The 21,962-nt window shown below is 46.7% G+C and overlaps 3 protein-coding genes across 3 annotated transcripts in view; all 3 read right to left on the bottom strand.

The window, feature by feature from the left end:
• map2 (microtubule-associated protein 2) overlaps window positions 1-6,163 on the bottom strand; it is a 48,127-nt gene extending 41,964 nt beyond the window's left edge. The window contains exon 1 of the mRNA XM_057040286.1: window positions 6,070-6,163. The gene's annotated coding sequence lies outside the window, so the exon portion shown is untranslated. The remainder of the gene's footprint in view (window positions 1-6,069) is intronic.
• A 1,097-nt stretch (window positions 6,164-7,260) lies between these two features.
• On the bottom strand, window positions 7,261-16,787 carry kansl1l (KAT8 regulatory NSL complex subunit 1-like). The gene is given in 15 exon segments (XM_057040137.1): window positions 7,261-8,129; window positions 8,718-8,838; window positions 9,010-9,122; window positions 9,207-9,267; window positions 9,374-9,486; window positions 9,692-9,789; window positions 10,139-10,291; window positions 11,117-11,233; window positions 11,625-11,790; window positions 12,367-12,538; window positions 12,909-13,009; window positions 13,236-13,388; window positions 13,513-13,651; window positions 16,155-16,332; window positions 16,335-16,787. Coding segments are annotated over 15 exon segments (2,148 nt in total). The 5' UTR covers window positions 16,588-16,787; the 3' UTR covers window positions 7,261-7,919.
• A 1,579-nt stretch (window positions 16,788-18,366) lies between these two features.
• Window positions 18,367-19,890, bottom strand: LOC130529731 (taste receptor type 2 member 10-like). The gene is given in 3 exon segments (XM_057040249.1): window positions 18,367-18,991; window positions 18,993-19,636; window positions 19,639-19,890. Coding segments are annotated over 3 exon segments (945 nt in total). The 5' UTR covers window positions 19,829-19,890; the 3' UTR covers window positions 18,367-18,880.
• Between the last annotated feature and the right edge of the window lie 2,072 nt (window positions 19,891-21,962).

Raw genomic sequence — 21,962 nt, 5'->3', positions numbered from 1 at the left:
CGATGTGCAAGTACAACAGTATCATACGTGAGTAATCGATGGACTGATACAGCAGCTTGTGTAAAGAATAAACAAAAGGTGGGCTTAAAACATGACCTTGTGGCACTCCGGTATTCCTATTTGATAGATTGATTCCTCCTTTTTTCCCCTCCAGCAGCGATAAACACAGAATCATCTACTGGGCACATCAAAAAGAAGGTGAACTGGACGTCCATTAGAGAGCAGCAAGGTTTGCTGTTCACATATAAGGGTGGTGGGCGGTTTGAATGAATGGCTGTGAGCAAGAGGAGCAACAATCTCAGGGTTCTGTGCAATATTTTAAAAGTATCCCATATATTAAAAGAGCCACGAAGGGCACACAGCTGCAGCGTTGAACAGATGGAACTAGGAAATACAATCGATAGAAGGATGTGTACGTCCATTACCTGCCTGAAATTTGTTCCTCGGGCTCATAGCTATACCATAGAACGCTTCTAAAAATCCATTTGACTTAAAATAACGTCCAATCGCAATACACAGTTCTACTGCTGACAGGCTCATTTAAATCTACTGACGTTATTTCGGGGCACAACCATTACCTACTGTGTCAAATAGGTTACTACTACACAACAACAACAACAACAGAAAAACAAACCTCCACCGAGTCGAAAATAATGTTAACAGTGGTTTGCATATTAGTCATTTTGAACTGAAAGGCACGTTCTGTGACTGTGTTTCCATCCCATTTTCTCAGACTGGGAGGTTCCAGCTCACACATAATCTTGTAAAATCTTGCTCTTAATCCTGGTAATCTATTGACCACTGTGTTGTTCGGCTGCACTCATGTGTAGCTTCCGCTTATGCTCTTACATTTAACTTTCATGGCTTTCATTGTTATTAAGTTAAACCAGACAAAGGAAACGAGAAATTGAGAGCAGACCAACAGACGTCATGATGCTCCTCATGTTTTCAACGTGGTGTCACAAATTTCAACGAAAGAAAAGAAAAAAATCCATATGGGCAAAGCAGTTTAAGCTAACGCTGGTGCTCCGTAGCCTTGTATTTTCAAAATGAGGAATGTATAAGGAGAATACTACTTTACATGATATTCATGATCTAATGACCTAATGAATGTGAGTTATGACATGTACACTATCTTTAAATCAGAGCCTATTACATTGAATTCAATCCTGCTGGGGACCTCCTCTCTAAGAAGCTTTGGTAGCCATTTATATTCCACTCTATCACAGATTACCGCAGCATGATTTACAGCACATTTCAGGATCAGATAAACAGGGACAACTTAAGGAAGGCTGGAGAATATTCATGATGTCGCTGATATTGATTTCTATTTTACTAATTAGACAAGGCAGTGGTGGGTGGAGGGAACATGTCAGGGGTCCCACGGGAGGACACTTGAGCCATCTCGAGGGGTTAAACCCCTTGATCAATCTCCAGTAATCATTCTTTTAGGTAACACAGCAGAGGCGGCTCATTTTCATGTCCAGGTATCAAACCAGCTGTTTATTTTCTTAAATAAAAGCAGATGAAACTGCAAACACTCCCACATATGCCAATGTATGAAATATGAATGCTGATACACACACACACACGCACGCGCACACACACACATACACACACACACACAGTCACATAGGCAGTGAATAGTTTGGTAAGCTGTGACTCACCGCCCTTTTTTCCTGGTTCCTCCCACACATGTTTTTCTAAATCTCTTCTATTTCTTCCAGCACTCTTGTGCTATTGGTTGAGGAGCATATGGCTGATGCTAAAAACAAATCGCCTCCCCATTCAAAATTCCGCCCATTATTTACCATTTTTATGCAAATATATGCACCCATCCAAAAGCTGCTTTTAGAAATCAGGGAAGGTATTTGTTATTGTGTCGGTCTTATGCCAATACTCATCTGAAATTAGCATCAAATGTATTGATTGAAATAATTTCACGCAATTTTACCGGTATTTATTTTACTATTTTCAGTTTAGTTTACCAAAGCATTATATAAGAAATGAGAACCGTTAGGCTTTAGTTCCATAAACTAGACCTTTCTAAAGATGACTAAACAGCAGCTTTGTGTCTAAAGAAATGCTGTAAAGGGATGTTTTGTGTCCTGGAGTCAGCAGTAACAGAACAGAGGGAGACAGGGTGTGAGGACTCCTGTGGATTTGACTGAACACCCTTGGAATCACAGCACAGCTCCTTTGATCTCATTTTGAGACAAAGGAAAGTGAGGAACGAGGGTTGAGTGTGTTCCCAGGTATTTAAGTACTGCTGAGGCCATCGTTCTCCTGAAGATGGGAGAGTCTGGAGCCTTCAGTTCAGAGCACAATAGCATGGCTAAGGTGGTGTCCACTGATACACGTCTGCATTAATACACAATTCAAGGATCTTCGCCTTCCTCGCTGCTTTGATCTGTGACTACCCCGTTACTGTTGAGTCAGCCCAGACAGTCAGACAGATGTTAGAACTGCGAGTATCTGCTAGCGCGCCCTGTGGCACCGACGCTGCAGACACCAGCTCGGCAGCTGGTGTCTGGCCTTCTTTCACCAACCCTGACCTGAAAATGCTTCAGCATGTCAAGAACAGTTTGTTGTCACACACGCATCCTTGGCCCCGTGCCCATCAGCATGCCGCTAACTATGATAGCAGCAACCTTGTCAATGTCACGCTTTAATATGTATCTACGACCAAGATTTTGTGGCATTACAGGACATCAGGACAGCTCTAAAAGTACAAATAACAGTGTCTGTTTAGTCAAATTCATGTTATACTTGCTGTTGCTACGCATGCTCTGTCTTTGGCCTTCAGTAAACTGTAATCTGAATGTTCACAGGTGAATAGCCTGTAACCATGACGACGCAAAAGCAGCATAATGAAGGAGAATGCCACCGTCCTGCCGCCTGTTCCGTCGTTTACGTAACAGGCGGTTACAACGGCATTTTTAGTTTGTTTTTACTGATATCGCTATCATGGCTCATCGCTGTCATCTTCATTCAGTCGCACAAGAAAACCTGGAGCCATGAGAGACTCTGGCAGCAGGCTGGCAGACGGGCTGCTTGAGTGTTTTACTGCCGCTGCCAACAATTCTGACACAAGCGCGTCTCTGTCCTTTTGTGCGGAGCCTCCTCGGCACTCACACACACACACACACACACACACACACACACACACACTAACACACATTACATCAATCAGTCACTGTGACATGTCAGGCCTGCCTGCCGCGTGTGAATCCAGCTGACTAAGTATCAGGATTGGATTACCTCACTGACACGCTGACGTACACTAAATCTGACCTGCAGTACGCGGAGCTACATGTGTGAGAGGCCACTTCCTGAGGCGCCGTCTCCCCTTGTACCAAAGTGAGGGATGAACAGTTGGCGCTGGGACGCGTCGCGCAGTCATCCTAAAGTCATTTCTGAAGTCGAATGGTTTTTGGAGACGGACACGAGCTCGCGGCGCGGTTTAGAGCGGCAATGTGCTGATATGGTAACGCCATAAAGGCGAGGACGCGTCAACACGGGGACGCGTGTAGCGTACAACAATCAGAGCTCATTAGTGCTGACAACAAGTGTGATCACAGCACAAATCCCCAGTTTAACCTAATTATCCGAAGGATTTCTCAGCGGCTAAAAACAGCACAGTGTTATGTTCAGAACCTAAACTACCCACTGGTCACTGGACAGGGGAGGTTTTTCAGTTTGTAGTGTTGTTTAATCTCTGTTATAATGTTAAACGAGGACATTAATGTCCCAATTTGAACCCTTTTCTATGAATACTGACCATAATTTTAGACGTTAGTTCAAATTTCAGCATTTTGAACTTTTCTTCTTCGGCCTTATTGTCACAAATTGGAATTTGGGGTCAGAGGTCAAGGCGTCCGCAGCCTAACATGGCACATATTGTACAACCGTCCCTCCAATTGAGCATGATTTGTGGAGAGACTAAACGTCACAGGTCAAAGGTCGAGGTTACAGCTCTATCAGGAGCATCCCATGATTTTGAGCTTGGGATCTGAGTAAAGACTTGAGGATTGTGGTTCATTTCACCTAATTAACAACTTCAACGCAAAAATGAGCTGGCTTGCAGGTCTTTAAGGTCAAAGGTCAGTGCAAACATGTGTTTCTGACCATTAGAAATCAAATATTCTCAGTCAACCATCTCCACCTTTCAAAACCATCACAAATGATGCACCTTAATCATTAAAAGAACATCTGTACCGTTTAAAACACATAAATAACGCGACATGTTTTATTTTGGCTGCATTTTCACCCTCTTTAACTGTATCCTGCAGGTGGCGCAATATCTGCCAGGCATAGATCCAGCTGCTAGGAGCAAAGAAAAGCTGTTCAAAGGCCTCTGTAAAGAACGGTCACAGTTGTGGTTCCTCTATCTGATGTGCGGCCTCCTGTATGGAGCGCAGCACAGGCAGTGATTCATTAGCTCAGGTACAGATGCCCATTCATCACCCCGACATCTGCACTTTGAGCCAATCTCCCGCCACATAAATATTTATTACAGCGGCGTTCATCTAAAACAGAAACGCTTCCTCCGATGAGGGGTTTTTTTTATGTAAAAGAGAGGAAAACCTGGCTGCTTCCGGAGAGCTTCGCTCCCTTCGGAATGTGATGTCAGGAAAATCAGGCAGCAATTCCTCTGCACGGCACGACAAATACGAGGGAAGCAGGACCAGATGCTGATGCCTGGATGCTCTGAGGTGTAAAGTGTAAGGAAGCACCAGGCCTGGCCTGAGAATAAAACCAAAAAGAATCACTGTGCTGATGTTGGAAGAAATCTGAGAGACCGTCTGTGGCTTCAAGATGATCTGCCAAGATTAACTTCTTTTTTTTTCTACCTCTGTTAGCATAAATCAAATCAAATTAAACTGCCGGCATAACTGTATCAAATAATCATGGCAATAGAATGTGTTGCATTCGTTGTCCCCCTTACTAAATGAATGAGTCAGCAGTAGCACCGGAGCAACATTTGTCAGGAACGTGACATGTTTACCACAAGAATAACAGAGGCTGTTTTTGTTTGTTTTTTAAAAAAAGGAGAGAAATAAGGCTGTGGACGGCTGAAGGTCCTGCTGACGGCCAGCCTGGCTTTACAAGAGCTCGAATGCCAATTCACTCACTCAGTGAGAAGCAGCCCAGTGCTGCTGTCTCATCTGGGATGCATCAGGCATTTAAATGAGCCTCCTCCTGCTCCTGCTGCTGCTGCTGCTGCTCCTGCTGCTGCTGGAGAGCAGCAGGGACAGTGGGGATCAATACCCTGCTGCTGTATAGGACTGGCCTGGAGAGTGAGGGAACGGTGCTCCTGGAGCTCACCAGGGTGAGGCAGGAGATCAGTGGGGGGGTACCAGCCCTGCACACCAGCATCAGCGATGAATCGGGGGTCCAGCGAGAAGCTCAGGTCTTCATGGAACGACCATTTCATGCTGGATCGCAGCAGCTGGGAAACCAGTCGTGTCACTGGCCAGGCTGCACATTTGTGCACGAACCAACCGGCATGACTCAGCACGTTTTCGCCCTTTTGTCTGGCACGTCTTCACGCACTACATTCCAACATCTCTGCACAGGTCGGGATCTTTGAGTCAGATCTTAAAGGATCTGTGCAGCCTGGGTCTGACGCCGCAGCAGCAGCCCGCATCCTCCCGCAGTGAGCGCGGCGCACATTTATCCGCTTCACCATGACAACAAACCCCGACAGCGGCGCGCCTAATTGGCCCGAGAAGCACTTATCGATTAGCTGTCGTGATTATTTGATTAGGTTGGATTTTTTTCTGATCGGCGCAGCTCACCTCTCTGGCTGAAATGAGACCGCACGAAAAGCTCTGCTACAGACGAACAATGCGTCCTTTCTCCAGCCTCTCTCTCACACACACACACACACACGCACGCACGCACGCACGGAGGGACGCCTCATCATGTCAGCTTCACCGGCTGCCCAAACGCTCCTTCTGGCCGGGTTGAAAAGCCACCATGAAGGCTGACATGATGCGTTTGTCCCCATTTCTGCTCCCTCCTCCTGTGCACGCGCAGCTGAAAGGAACATAGAGGTGTTTTTACCTGTTCGGCGCAGTGTCTGTCAGTGAACTCCCGCTCCGTCGGACACTCACGCAGGTTCTGCAGCGCCGCGATTACCGTAATGACAGGAAGAGACCCACCGCCCAACTGGCCCCGTCTTCTACAGGAATTACGGTTTTGAAACATTTAAACTCATTTACATTTTGGTGAATTGCTCACTATCCAATTGTTTTACGTGTGTCACTAGAAAACGTTCTAAACGATGCTGATTCTAAATTGAAAAGCGGCACGAATAACAACTTCCATGTTTGAAGGCTGTGTTTGTTGATCCAAGCCAAATAAACAACTACAGCAGTAGAAAGTCAGTCAGTAAAAAATCAGCCAAAGGAGATGAGGGAAAAAAGTATCAGTGGCCTCAACCTGGAAAGCCCTTAACTGACCAGATCAATATCCCAGAAGTTTGACTGATAGGTTGCTATACTCTGATTAAAAAGTGTTCCTCTAATTTTTTGAGCAGTGTATATAACTGCGAAACAGCGCCCCCTAACGTTCACAAGATTAAATGATTTTCGCAGGAGAAACAAAATAAACTAATCTATCACGTCTTTACGCGTGATTTTGGCTTGTAGACTTCTTTTGTGTCTTGACTTTTGATTGTAAACAACATTTTAAGTTCAACATAATCCACGTTTGGCCATTAGATGGAACCAAAAACAGACGGACGCAGCTCCTGCAGGACAGATGAGACAATAACGTTATTTTACTTATTCAGGGTGACTTAAAGCAGCCTCTATCCTGGACTCAGTGTAGTAACTTTGTTATTTCTAAATCAACAGCCTTTCATGTATGAACCAAAGAAAGTAACGGACACACACACTTGTGTAACAGACGCCTGACCTTCACCACCATCTGTCCATCAGGGCTGATGGAGTCGGAATGCCATAAAAGGTAGTTACGCTTGTGGAATCAATGTAGAGGTCGATGTGGCTGTAGCTCTTAGTGGCGAGCGCGTAATGCTAAATCATCCAAATGACCGATATGACCTCACATTAGTTTATCCTTCCACTGCTAGGCTGGATCAGAGGCCCATGGAAGGACACCGTCCTAAAGCTCCAGCTCGTTCCTCTGGCTTCATTAATAACAGAGAATCAGAACTATAAAGCCAGTCCATATTATTGTGCTTTTTAAGTTTATCTATGTGTCAAAATGTCCCCAGTTATGCTTCAAACTAAATTGAGTTTAGTACCATTAATATTTATTTGTGATTTATCCCTCTTTATAAAAACTATAAAACAGATAGACAACACAAGCACTATCACAAATGCCATTTTTTAAAAGTACATATAAATTAGGTAAAACACAAAAGTGTATGTGCATACTCTTCTTTCTGTACAGATTTAGGAGTTAAATGTGAACAAATATGGACATCCACAAACATTGTCGAGACCTGAGGCTACAAGAGACTGTGCTGGGATATATTTCTGTACATACAGTACCTCTCGCACTATAAAACCATAAAAAAAACACTCCAACCTACTACTTAAAACAACAGATTTTGGTATTTGGGGAATGTAAAGTATCGCTTGGTGCTAGATTTAAAGGAAGTTTAGGAAGAAATTGAATATTTATGTAGGACATTCTGTATTCATCCATTCAACCAACCTTTCCAACCACTCAATCTTAATAATCCCATTAATAATTCTGTTTTAAATAACTCACAGAAGACAAACACCCCACAAATTGGGGAAAACGATACAATTTACATTAAAAGGATTTTATGTCAAGCTACCAAACCTTTTTTTTTTTTTAAACTAAAAATGGATGACACTGGAATTTGTAAAAGCAAAGGATGCCGTTTCTCAGCTTGCATGTAGAAAGGAAAGGCACCGCGCTCAGCTGTTCTTGTTTTGGCCACCAGATGGCGAAGAAGCACCAGTCAACAGAGCAGGGGAGAGCTGGGAGTTGGCGTTCTTTGGCGTGATTGGGGTTGATCCACACACAGACAGCCTCCCTGAGGGTTTATAGGTACTATTATCACCACACAGGGCTTTTTCCTCATCCTCGTTCAAAGGAAACATTCGCCGTTCCCATGGTGACTGAGGCTGCCAGAGACACAAGGCGAGATGATTTAAAAGTCATTTGATGTGTTTTAGCTTTCAGTTTTTATCAGTCCGTCATCTTGTTTATGAAATTGAAAACTCAAATTCCTTTATTGTCACTGAATCGCACGTACGGCTCCAATCCCGTTTAAGAAAATAAAATCTAAAGCTTTGTGGGGGCAATATTTGCAGCAGGGAGCGGTTGATTATAACGGTCTAATCAAGGGGCAAGTCTCTTCTCTAATCAAAGCAAAGTGGTGCCGAGCAATCATGCAAATGGAGCAGAGAGGAGACAAGTATCTGTGCAGACACTCGGGGATCTATTGAGGCTTTAGCTCACACAAAGCGACTTGGACAGAGTTCAGAATCGTGTGTAGCCTCTTTTACTGAAGCAAAACAAGATGGATTTCACTCTTTTACATCATTTTTCTCGTGGTTTAACAAAACGTGACATAATTAAACGACGCATAGACGCAGCCAGACAGAAAGCAGCACCTAAAACCCCATGTAAGAGTTATCTGATCGCATAAGCAGGATTTAGTTTCAGGTGTGGAGGGGTGGAGGATTCATCTGAAGCTCTTTTGATCTCACCAGCCACTCCTCTGAGCGTTGCTCTTCGTCAGTATCCAGTTGAGCCCAGCGCCACTCTGCTGAGCTCTCCTCTCCTGATGTCAACGTTCCGCCTCTGCAGCCAAACGATCTGTCGCCACATCTGGGAAAGCAAATTTGTAAAAAAAATGACACAGACCATCCCCGTGAACCTGAAGTCTGGAGGAGCTCTGCAGGACCTCAGGAGAAAATAACTGCTTTTCTTTAGACAGCGCTCGTTTCATTCTACGTGTTCCTCCTGCTGCGTGTGCCCAGTGTGAATGTGGGCTCCCACCTTTTAGGACGTCTGTGGCATTTTCTAGTTCCCCAGGAAGCCCAGCGGGATTTCTCTCTGTGTTCCAGCTCCAGGTGTCTCTGAGCGAAGACGTTATCGGCGAGATCCTCCTCCTGAGTCGCACACAAACAGATTTAAAGTCCTCTTCCTCATCAGACACGTTCAAGAGCCAACAGTCCAAAAGCTCCAGGCACTACCTGCCCGTCCTCATCCTCCGCCTCCTTGTGAATCAGCGATGAAGGGTCGCTCACTCGCCAACTGTAAAGAGAATTTTCTGATCCGTTTTGTTTTTCGCCCAATTAGGAGTGTGTTCTTGCGTGTGACTGCTGTGCTGAACTCCTCTTGGGACAGCTGTGCTCCATACCTGGGTGTCATTATGACTTTGTACTGCAGCTTTTCCATTTTAGCCGCCAACATGTGGATGACAATGTTGTTGATGTTGTAAACACTCTCTCCCCGACGCTTGCCCACAAACCCCTAAAAGGAAGACAAAGAGAGGAAATCTGACATATTCGATGTCTCACGTCGACAAAGTTGGCACACCTGGTGGGAAAATCCTCAACATTTAACAACGCAGTAAGCAAATCTACCTTGCTTATACAATATATTTTGTAATTTTGGACCTGCACGGTCCTGCAGGCAGGACGTGGGACAAGCATCTGCAGACTTCAGTGTGTGTTACCTGTGGGGACTGCCTGGGGGGAACCTTGGTGTACCTCTGCTCCTGAAACTCGTCCAAACTGTCCTCCGTGTCGCAAAGCTGGTAGAGGACATCTTTATCTGGATATAACACACAGTCAAAGTTCTTTTGATAAATCAAACAGTGCATGTTAGATTAAAGAGGCTTGTGGTCATGTAACAAAGTCATTTTGAATGGGGAACAGTGTGCCCTGGGGAGGTGGCTGTGGGGGTGTTATTATCTCAGGGTCTTTTTCACAAATACAACAGCACATTGGCAGACAGAGGTGCACCTGTCGTCATATAGACACACTGGTGGGACTACATTACCCATCATGCCACGGAACACCTGGGTGTTCTGGAAAGGCCTATCCTTCCAAAACTTCGGCACCTGTGACCCTGTTAAACAGGTGAAAAGAGGAAGGGGGAAGAATATAGAGTGAACACACACCATCTACTGGCCTGTGGATGCGCCTCCGTTTCCGCTTCTTCCGATTGGCTCTTCTGCTTCGACTCTGGATGGAAGAACCTGGCGCCTCGATGGGTGACAGATCCAGAACTCTGCTGTTAGATCGCCTTCTGTGCCGATTATATAATTTCTGGCCTGCAATCATAAACACACACACACACACACACAAACAATCTTACTCGTGGAGTTTAGAGAGTTCACACTTAGAGTGCAACTTAACCAAAGTAACTTCTTGTTTTCTTCTGATGTCACACTAGCAAGGTTATTAAAACCTAGCAGAGAGCACATGAGCTGGTCAAATCTGGAAAACGTTACTTTAATCATTAACCTAACATTTCAACAGCTTTTATGATTAACTTTGACTTAACACTATTAGTTATTATTCTCTGGTAATATCTAACACTTCTCTTTCAGGGTCATGTAAAATGTTAAATCCATAGTACTGATCAGATAACAAAAGCTTAAAAATCTAATTAAAACCAAAAGCATATCATACATTGTTAAATAAGGTGGATTCCACTGAGCAGCCACTTAAAGTCTGAGAGTAAACCGATTCATCATTCAACATTTTCTGCAGGTAATTAAATCGAGAAAGTCAGATATGCTGGCCAGAGATGAGGCCGATAAAAGACAAGCTGTGAATGAGAGAAAAGAGAGTTCATCTATGCTGCTGCTCAACTGGAAACATCAGAAGTCTGACGGGAGACAGCAAACAGAAGCAGACTTCAAACCCAATAATCCTAAAGACATCACACAACAACCGCATTAGGTCAATAACAGTGTTGGAAACAAATAAAAAAGACAAATAATCTACCTGCTACAACTCTTATTGAAGTAATTCCTAACGTGACAGCTAATTAACGATGACAGCAAGAGAAGAAGACAGCAAAGCGAGTCCAGGAAGGCAACAAGTGAAACAGACGGCAGAGCAGAGTAACAGCGTGAGGGACGGGATCTTACTGCGGTGCACCGGTGTGGAGCTGCGCTGGCCGTGCTCTGTTGGGCTGTACGCACGGATATCGCCTGTCAGAGGCCTGAGGGACCATGTTTCTCTGCCTGGCTTGGCCATTGCGTTGTCTGAAAAGTGAGCAGGCAGATTACAATCGGTGCCCGTGCCGCGCCCCCCACGTAAACTGGCGAAATCCCGGCGCTTTCTTGAACACTGGCGTGCACGCCTGTGCGCTCATGTGTATTCACACAGCCGTCGCAGTGAACCGTTCCGCATGGTAACTTCATTATTCCCTCTATTACCTCAGGTGAGGTTTGCTTGACAAACCATCAGCTCGTTCTGCTCTTCCCAAAAGGAAAATGATCATTCAAGTTGACAGGGAAGCAGCAGAGTGTTGGTTGATTAACACCCTCGTCAATTTCCATGTGACGTGACATGGAGCTGACAAGCTTGAGAATATTTTGGATCATCAGGATGAATTTACTGCTGTATTTTAAGTATCTGCAACTGTTCCCCTACCAAATGAAAAGCGGGAGGCAGTGGGGGCTGTGGGGTTTAAGGTCCAGGAGGTCAGGCTGCTGCTCCTGCTGCCGGAGGTGGAGGCAGGATCAGAACATGGATCGCTGGATGAACGACTTAAAGACGAGGAAGACGAGGAGAGGGGAGACGTAGAGTTCCCTGAGTCCTGAAACACAAGAGACAGGTTATTTTCATAGCTCCTATACTGCAGCCCGCCACCGGGGGGCCAATACAGTACTGCACTAGCAGAACCTTCTGATGTTTCTGATAGTGAGAACATCACAAAGTAATGGTCCCTGCTAAATAAAACCTAGAGCCTTGAAATACTTATCACAGATATCTTATTATAACTTGAAACAGATCCCAGATCTCAGCACTATTTAATTAAAAGAAAATGTCGGCGTTTTATCAGTTTTATTCCCAAGCTGTTTTCAGGGAAACGGCATTCCTCTTCTAAAAAGCCTGAGTGAGATCAGCTGCTCTGAGAATGGGCCAAGATGGTTACCTCAATCCTTTCAATAAATTAGATACATATAATTGTGTATACACCGTTCTTTTTACAGACTGACATACATTTACTTTACAATGATGTAAAAATGATGGAAATAATCAATTTACATTATGGTTTTAATGTCTTCTCAGAAGAAAATGAGAGGAAAATGCTACAGCGGTGCAAACGACTCCATAACATGATAATTCAGATGGACAGCATGTGATAAGCAGGCGAACGCGTGTGACGTACCGGTGGACATGTGGGGCTGGAGGTGTCGAGAGCGAACAGTCTGGGTTTGTGGAAGCTGACTAAGGGTCGAGTCCGGGCACACACGCATGACATTTCAGCTTTGCAGGTCCCACTTGACAGCAGTCGTCTTCTGTTAGAGCTTCTGGGCAGAAAAGGCCCATTTGTCTGACCACTGCAGGGAAGAGATCGGCCGAGGTCACGGAAATGTCAGAGAAATGACTCATGTAAAGATCACACACACCAGGAAATAGTGTTTCTCTTCAGATGCTGTTGGTCAAACAGATTTTGATAAAAAAAACAGAAGCCAACAAGAAAGTGTGTTGTTGTACCAATAAGGGACTTAAAAAGACATGAGAGAAGACCGGATATGGAGGGATTATTTACACCGGGGCAGATGGTTTGCCTGGAACATCCTTCCAAACCTGACACCAGAACCCTGAGTTTCAATTCATGAAGCTGGTTATTATAGTTCTTGAAAGCTGTTATATGTACACAGCATTGTCCACATTTCCTCGTTTTCATCTCCCACTCGTGTTCTCTACCTTAGGAAGGCTTTGGGGTGCTTGCAGCTTTGTGGTTGCTTTACCGGCGAGAAGCTGAGAGGAGGCAACAGACTGTTGACGAACTGGCTAAGTTGAGCGCTCTGCAAGAGAAGATCCATACAGCAGACGAGACAAGAGGCGTCAGGATCATCCTCGAGTGTTCCTTTCAGCTGAGAGTGCCAAAAGGATTCATAGAGAGCCGGAGTTTTTCATCAAAGTGCATCCCGTGATTAATTAGTTCAATCCTCTCTGTGTAACAGCTGTGTAATCCCCCCACTCCCCATGTGTGTGTGCGTGCGTGTGTGTGTGTGTGTTGCTATATCCTACCTGTCTCTCTATGTTGTAAAGGAGGCGTGTGGGGGAACATGGTTCATTGTCAGTATCCATTGCTGTGCAGGATAAACCTGCCATTTCTCTCAGCAGGGTTCGCTGAATCTGTGTGTCCGTCAGGGGCTGGGAATCTGCAAGCACCACTTTACCCTATGAGAACCAAGCACACACACACACACGCGCGCGCACGTTACTCTTTGCAGTTATCTGGTTGGTACATGATAGAGTGCTTACACAAAGCCCACTTTAAGAGAAGTGAGTGTTTTCCACTTACCTTGGTGGAGCAGATGTGCTTGTGCAGCTCCCCCATTTGCCGTGTCCTCTCTTCCAGATCTTCCAGCCGCACCTGCAACCAGCTCCATCTGCTGCCCAGCTCGGCTCGCTCTTCCAGCCGCCGTCTCTCCTGGCTGCCACTGCTGACCGTGAAGGAGGGGGGCGAGACAGGAGGACGGTCAGACCCCCCTCCGTATGCTACCGGCATTACAGCGAATGGGGCGCCGTGTTTATTGTCACTGTATTTTTAACTTTTGAGCAACTTTTACAGGGAGATTTCAAAAGCTTTGGACGTTTGCGGGGAACCCGTTGATCAAGCACAATACCGGGTCGACAAAAAGTTAACAGATTTATAATCGCACCCACACGGAGCCCTTTTGAAATACAACAGTGTCAGTCCCTTTATGCTGGAGGTTAAAATAAAGCTCATGTTGTGCTTAACTATACTATGTTTCCATGACACTAGACTGTTCAGTTAGCAGTTAACTCTGCGTGTGTGTGTGTGTGTGTGTGTGTGTGTGTGTGTGTGTGTGTTTGTGTGTGTGTAGGCTGGCAGGGCAATTGTTGCTATGGCAGTGCTCTTGGACCTTGGCTAGCAAATGGAAGGACCCCCCCCCCCCCCGCACATCTCACAGATGAAAGGTTAGGCCAGTCACCAAGCAGCCAAACACACAGAACCTGACAACCGCTCTCTGGAGAGGCTGACGCTAAGCTCGTCCACGTACGTGCGCTCCGTTTCACCAGACCCAAAGCTAAGACCAAACGAAAACAATGCCTGCTTCTGCCTGAGCTGATGTACTCCTGGATACATAAAAAAGCAGAGCCAGACTCTGGCGGCTCTTTTGGGCTGTAGAACAAGAACATTCCTGGAATATTTTCCAGCAGGACCTACGTCAGACCCGATAATGTGGGGCTTCTGTTAATTTACATCCATCCGCCACCCGGTTGCTGACTGAACATGTGGAGTAGCAACCCTCTACCAGGCTCACTGCTCAAGGGCAGATAAAAGTGAAATGAAGGCCAGCCCCGGCATGTCGCTCCAGGGTTTAAAAAAATGTTTCCTCTTGAATAGTTTTTGGCTTCTACGGGGCCATGAGAGTGTTTTGGGTGTGGCCAGCACTTAAACCTTCCAACATGTACCCGTTTCACCAGGAAATACACATTCAAGGACAATTCCTTTGGAGCTTTTTAAAGAAAAAAGGCAACAAGCTGTGCTCCCCCCAACAAGGACATGTCCTCTTCAAGAAGGAAGCTGCCATAAAAACTCCCCAGGGGAGGCTTACGGACACAGCTCTGGGTATTGTTCACCAGTCACTCACAAAAAGACAAGCTGACACTTCCGAGATGACTGGAGTAAAGATGGAGATCACACACGTGCAAAGCGCCCGTTCTCGTTCACGCAACGACCTTTGCTCCAAAAATACTTCTTCCAAAAGTGCTGAATGGTGGCGGGATGCGCTTCACAGATGTGTCCAGAGTGCATAAAGGCAGAAAATCCTCCCGAGTCAGAGCTTTAGTGAAGCTGCGCTCAAAACCACTCCTGTTTTTATTGTATCTCTTTAAACATCCAATGCAGGGCGGCTTTTTCCAGGATGCTCACACACGTAAAGGCAGAAATCGAGAGCTGTGGCTCATTTCTGTCCTTCAGTTCACTTTTTAAAGGGTTCCAGACTCAAGCAAGAGAGAAAAATAATAGTTCCACATGCTGACAGTCAGCAGAAAGGTAAGGCTTTGGCCATGTGGTGGAAAAGTGCCTTTGCACAATTTGCATGCATCCCTGCTGCTGTTTATTTTCCTGTCAGCAAGAACACACAGCTGGTTGTGTGTTTCAGCTGTGTTGTGATTGCGGCATGGAAAGAAAATGTGGGTGTGGTCAAAACATGTCATCAACCAAAACCCGCCACCCCTCTCGAGGCGGTAAACCCGAACCTGCAGAACTACAGAGAAACTCAAACCCACACAAAGCTGAAACGCGTTCGTAGGCACGATATTAGGCACACTGGATGCCGCGGGGTCGGTTCCAGTCGAGGACTCGGACTCGGTCTACTCCCAGTATGCTCGTGTTTCCGCTCACATTCCAAAGATACACTTTACTTACTGGAGACTGTAATTTCACCCAAGTAAGAATGTGAGAGCATGGATGTGTATCATGCATCGCTATGGTGACCCGTTTCCCAGGATGCACACGTTTATTTTCAAATTCTCTAAATATCTGGGGGGATGGGGGGGGGGTCCACACTCTATTCTCCAGTCTTTTACTGCAGATGGGTCCAGTAAATTGTACTTTAATGAGGCCTGAATGGCTCCAGCTTGGTTAGACCTTATTGATCCATTTTTATATGGGATCAATGGGTTTCCCGGTCTGACTCCGTGACTTCGCCGTTGACTTTGGCGAGCCAGGTCCACACGGCAGAGCCGTCTCCAACTGTGGGGAAGCGTGTCGCGCTGCACGGAGAGTCGGGCCTTTACATTCTCTCTGTGTTTAATTAGCTTTTAAAAAGCATTTCCAGAGACTCAATACAGGAAACAGTGATGTTTAGGAAAGTTTACGCCTCTGAACGGTGTATCCACCTTTATAACAAACTGCCCTAATGTTCGCACTAATGAGGGCTTCGTTCATTTAATCAGCCTGTCGGTACTCACAGATCTGCGGCTCCGGAACGGCCACGAACCTCCTGGGACTCGTCGTCGGAACTGCTGCTCAGCGTGGCCTCGGAGTCCAACGCTCCCTGCAGCCCTCTCAGCACCGCCTGGCTGGACTGGCTGAACTCCCCCAAGGAAGGCAAGTCCACGGAGGGCTCGGTCAGGGTGGGTAGGGGATCGGACGGGTGGAGGTGTGACTGAAGGCAGGCCCGTCCAGTTGCCTTCTCAGTCCGTCCAGCTGCTGGCTGCAGTGGCGCACGGCGTGCTCCCCCAGCAGGACCTGCAGTCTCCTCTGCAGCCTCTGAGCTTTGCCTCGCAGGCCCACCTGCCTGGAGAGTCTGGGCCTCAGAGCGTCCGTCAACATGACTCTGGGCCGCTCAGAGGTCGACCTGCTGCAAAAAGACTGTTGTAAAGGGGGAGAGAGGGAGCCCATTGGTCCCTCTTCCCCCTGTATCCATGTGGACGTGGGGACAACAACAGGGGAGTAGTCCCGCTGCTTTGTCTCTGCCTGGGAGGATACAGACGGAGCACCACAGAGAAGAGGCGTGTGCGGCACATCACCACCACCTGGCCCGTGTTTGTGAGAGGGGCGCGTCCGTACAGCAGGCGAGCCTCTTGGCAATGCAATTGCGCTCAAACATGTCCAATCCACCTGGGAAGACGCAGGCGTCCTGCTGAGACCGCGGGCTCGCGCTGGGCTGTCGGCAGAGAGGAGGAAGGGGAGGGGAGAGGCGTAAGGGAGTAGCACCACCTGATCCTGGCTCAGGGAGAACACATCCAGGGGGAGACAAGGAAGGCTGAGCGAGGGCGGAGAGAGGACAGGAGAGGCACAGCTTCTGGAGGTCGTCGTCGTCCACGGATTTCATCTCATCTGGGACTTTCAGCTCCGAGCAGCATGTGGCCGTCCCTTCCGAGTCCATTCCGGCCGAGCTGGGACAGGAGTGGATCCCAGGGCCATCTTTGAAGGCTTTTGTCAGGGCTGGCTGCAGGCCACCACCTCCCTACCTACAGATGTTCTGCTGGGAAAGAGAGACAACTTCATTCCATTAAAAAGCTCCGAGCCCTTCTTAAAATGTGGGTCATAACCTTTACTTGAGCTTTTGGAAGGTTCCTCAGCTTTCCTGAGAATGAATCTCAGTACATTTAAAGCCCTTCAGCCTCCACACAGCCCAAAGGTGCTGCAGTTAGACCCCCCCCCTCCCCCCCATCAGGTGTCCATCTTTCACAGCAGCAAAACTCTTTTCCCACTTTTAACCCTCGCACCCCTGACTGTCTTATCACCGAGCGCGGAGACAACGGGAAAAGACGAGCGAAGGTACCGAAACGGACGGAGGGAGCCCGGAACCCGGGAGGGCGGCACGCGCGAAACCAACGGTCCTAACGGGGTGGGTGGGGTGGGGTGGGGGGGGCGATTAAACCGCGTCCGGCGACGGCGGTTAACGCGTAGACGAAGTTACCTGAGCTGGAGGTAAGTCCGGCAGACATCCTCGTCCTGGTCCGCGTCTCTAGTCCGAGGACGGGGCGTGTTCCCCGGCGGATTTTAGTTTGTTCCTGAAGTGCCTGTGCTGCCGGGGACAGAGCTCCGCGGACACGAACGCCTCCGACTCCTTCACTCATCCGCGGGGACGAGAGCGGAACCCAGAGCGGGGGGGTGTGGGGGTGGGGGAGGGGGAGGGGCGGCGGTGCCTTCAGGCGCGCTCGGAAATACGGGAAACGCGCAAAAAAAACAAAAAAAAAACAACGCACAACTATAATTAAACACGTTAACAACAGTGACACTCCCATAAAGGCTTAAATAATGAAATAAATAGAAAGAAAACACCCAGGTTATATAACATGGTAGGTTTATGATCAGAGCCTCTTGGATTTGGAAACAAAGGTCAAAATCATCACATTTAATCACGCTTCCTCCTCGGCCCATGATCAACATTTCCTAAAAAATGTCGTTGAAGTCCGTTCTTCACGCTTCCACAGGTGTCACATTATGGGAATATATTTGGGAATTGGATCAGAATCCAAGGAATGATGTGCTGTAACAATGATATGATATAAACCAAAGGCACAAAAAAACATCTTTTGTATTTTCTCTATTTATTGTTGTTTTTCTATTAATGCAGCATTCCATCTGATTCATATTTATCACGGTCATTTATGTGAACACCTCGTAGCGTTTGATTTGACCTCTGTCGGCGTCTAAGAGTAAAAACAAACCTTTCAACTTTTAAACTTTTTTTATTTTATTTTTGATGCTAATTCGCTACACATTACAATAAAAATCAGAATGACCCGACACTACCAGTCACATAACATATGGTGTCAAGACAGCTTTTGATTAGAAATGCACCTTGACATAATATTGTGTCATGGCATTTAAACAAAGAAATATAATTCCAAGTGTGGCATCTGGCTGGAGCAATATGCATGAGCTACATCTCTGAGGAGAACATTCATTCATCGTGGACAATGTTAAGGAGTCCGTCTTTTGAAGTTTCAGACCCCCATCCTTTGTAGTGCTCTTCAAATCAAGCCAGCGATGGGCTAATGTGACAAATATTGAGGCATTTGCATCTAATGCAAGTCAGATGAGAACAGAGAGCAAATGTGAAAAGATCCGTGCAGGTTTTAAGCACTCAGGCCACATCTGTACAGCTACTCAGATATGTGTGATACATTTCAGTTGTTTTTTTAAAAAAAAACAATAACGGGGTTGATAGCAAAGCTCATTGTCATCCCTTTTGAGGCTGCTGTGCTCTCATGGTTGTGCAGCACCGTGCCGCTCTGTGCCACAGGTCCACAGCTCTCTGCCTGAACACGGCCTGACCCACCCCCAGATTTACAAATGGTGCCCATCATGTAGACGTTGATGACAGTGATATTGGCTAAGGTCATATACGCAGCGGGTCCGGCTGCAATGTCATAGAACAAATAGTGGGACAGAATCCACGTAGATAACAGCACGTAGAGCGCCCCCTGCAGGATGCCGGTGACAGTGACCCTCACCTGGCTTCGGAAGAGGGAGCAGGACCGCACTTTGGAGGCCATTTGACGCAAGTGTCTGCTGAGGTAGATGGCAGTGGACAAGCTGGACAGCGACATGATGAACAGGCAGATAACGAAGTAGACCTCATTCATGATCATTGTGGCTTTAGCCAGCTTTATCAGGTGGGAGGGTAATTTATTGAATACGGTATCGCTATTAAACGTGGCATTGAACGACATCAGATCAGAAATTTGACTAAATACAGAAACATCAAACATAACAATGCTGGTAACAGTTATCCCAATTATTAGCTTCTCAACCATCCAGATGCAGTAGATGGTGGCTTTATGATTCCTCTTCATCCAAAGGAAGACGGGGCTCTTCAAAGGCACAATCTGGATGAAGTAGAAGAAGTTCAACCAAACAGTGGTGGTCATGCTGGTGGACAAACTGAAGATAAAAATCCCAAAAATGGATACAATAAGCCCAATGCTGGCGTGACAAAGAACAGAACCTGGACTGACGCCTGGAAAGACAGGTTGCAGCAGAGCATGGTCCAGAGAAGGAGGCTCAGCGGCTGTTTGGGCGTTTCGCCTCGAAACGGACGCACCAGGCAGGCGATGTAGAACGCGTTGATGAGAATGTTGAGGACGATCGCACTCATGTTAACCCTCATGATATAAGCAACCTCCATTTCTATCTTTCACTGGGTTGGAGGCTCTGCGGCGTCGGACCTGTCGCCTTCCTCGCGAAGGCGTGTTTGTCCGTCGCACCGCTGAACGCCCGTCCAGTTCGCTTGTCATTTCCATCTCATTTTCCTGCTCACATTTTAAAAAGTGTTGCGAATCGGAAGCGTTTGCATCCCATGCAAGTAGAATATGATATTAGAATACACAGTTTTCATTTAAATGACACAAACACAGCAATCACTGGGAATTTTGCTCAATCATCTACAAATTTGACAATTCCCTCAGCCTCCCGTCGCTCCGGTCGTGTAGATCGTCAAATATTTGCACAGCAGGGTGCCGTAAGCCACTTCCCCACAGCCCCACGGCCCCTTGCCTGAATATAACCTGACCGATGAACAGACTGGCTGTGGTTCCTGTCATGTACAGTAAAGTGACCGTGAGAGACATCAACGAACCAAAGAAAAATGCGGGGAGTACTGGAAGCTGAATTTGTCAACGAAGTACAGAATGCTGCACATCAAGAAGAACGCTCCTGGAAGAACTCAGAGATGACGATTTGCATTTGATCGTGAATTCCCGAGGTGCTGAACCCCTCCCGGGTTATGCTTTTGATGTGCTTGAGCAGGTAGTGGGCCATGGAGAAGTTACACATTCCTATCATGGCTATGCAGCTCAGGAGGTGGACTTTGAGGAAGATGAGAACGACAGCGCTGCCGACCTCGAGTCCACTGTCGCGGAGGCCATTGCTCGTAGAGTTGGCCCCCTCAATAATCCTATACTCCAGGACCAAGGTGGAAATTTTCAGGGAAGCTTCGAAGATGATCAGCGTTTCTTGGCTGAAAAAAAACAGGTAGACCACGGACTTGATGTTCCTCTTGATCCAGATCAAAAGAGCTCTCTTGGAAGGGACGACCTTAACGTAAGCGTAGATGCTCATCCACCCCGAACACGTCATGCTGCTGTGCGTGAAGAATATTATCAGCATCCAAAAAAAATGGTGGGGGATGCTGGAGCCGTCCATTTCGACCAATATCGGACTCCAGAGAGCTAAATGGATGCTAAAGGCGGCGAGCAGCCGATGAGGAAGCACAGCAGCAGCTTCAAAGGCTGCCTGAGCTTTTGTCTGTTGGAGATCAGACAGTGGATGTAGAAGATGTTTAAAAAGAAGTTGATCCCACTGAGAGGGAAGATGATGAGCTGGTAGAGCCAGCGTTCCACTTCTATATACCGCCGTTCCATTTCTGGTCCGGGAGCGTCCAGAGGATCGAAGGGAGTTGTGTCCTGTCGTCGTGCCTCCGGGGGTTTTAGGAGTCCGGATCGCACTGTGAAGTGCGGGCCAGTACAAAATTACCTCAACACTCAAAAGAGAGGAGCATTATGTAAACAGGCATGACCACAAAATGACAGCTGAGGACCTGAGATGCGTCAGAATCCGCAGATGTAGAAGGCAGGCGACGGGGAGCGACCGGAAATGGATGATTCCAAACTCCAGATTGGAGTTGGTGTGTTCGGCCTGAAGTGGAAGACAAGCTTTTATGCCATGTATGCCATTTTAAAAGGAGCTAACGACAACAACATTTCAAAATGTCAACAGGCTACGGTGAGCATTTCTACCTGTATCACCCTACTGCAGCGGCTACTTTTCCTCCCTGCCACATATTGCGCAATGCTGGGACAACCAATGATTACGTGAGACTCCCATGTGCTAAAATGCTAAAAGCTAAAACACTGATGAAGACTTTGTTATAGTTAGCTAATGCTTTCCGTCCCCGCAGCCTATGCAACATCTAGCAGCCAAATGTTGTGGTGAGTGAGACATGTGTGTCCCTACCAAAGGCAACACGTCGTCTCCTACAGGAAAACTAGCTTAAATGAGCCATGTTATATGTAAACTCTATCTACGCCTGGGAGAACCTGAAAACATGTAGTTCTGCATCTGCCTAGAAATAAAACTGCTGTACATTTGACGATCTGACTAATACTGTCTACAGAAACGTTGAAAAATCACATAATTAGAGCCACCAACGTTGACTCTGAAATGAAACATGATCATTACACGTCGACATTTAATCATTGGTGACCTTAATTAATACATTTTAATGAATATCAACGGAACCAACCACTTTCCCCAACATCCCT

The sequence above is a fragment of the Takifugu flavidus genome, chromosome 1 (genome assembly GCF_003711565.1).
Source record: "Takifugu flavidus isolate HTHZ2018 chromosome 1, ASM371156v2, whole genome shotgun sequence".
Classification (NCBI taxonomy): Eukaryota; Metazoa; Chordata; class Actinopteri; order Tetraodontiformes; family Tetraodontidae; genus Takifugu; species Takifugu flavidus.
Note: the sequence above shows the minus strand (reverse complement) of the source record. Positions and strands in the feature narration are given on the sequence as shown.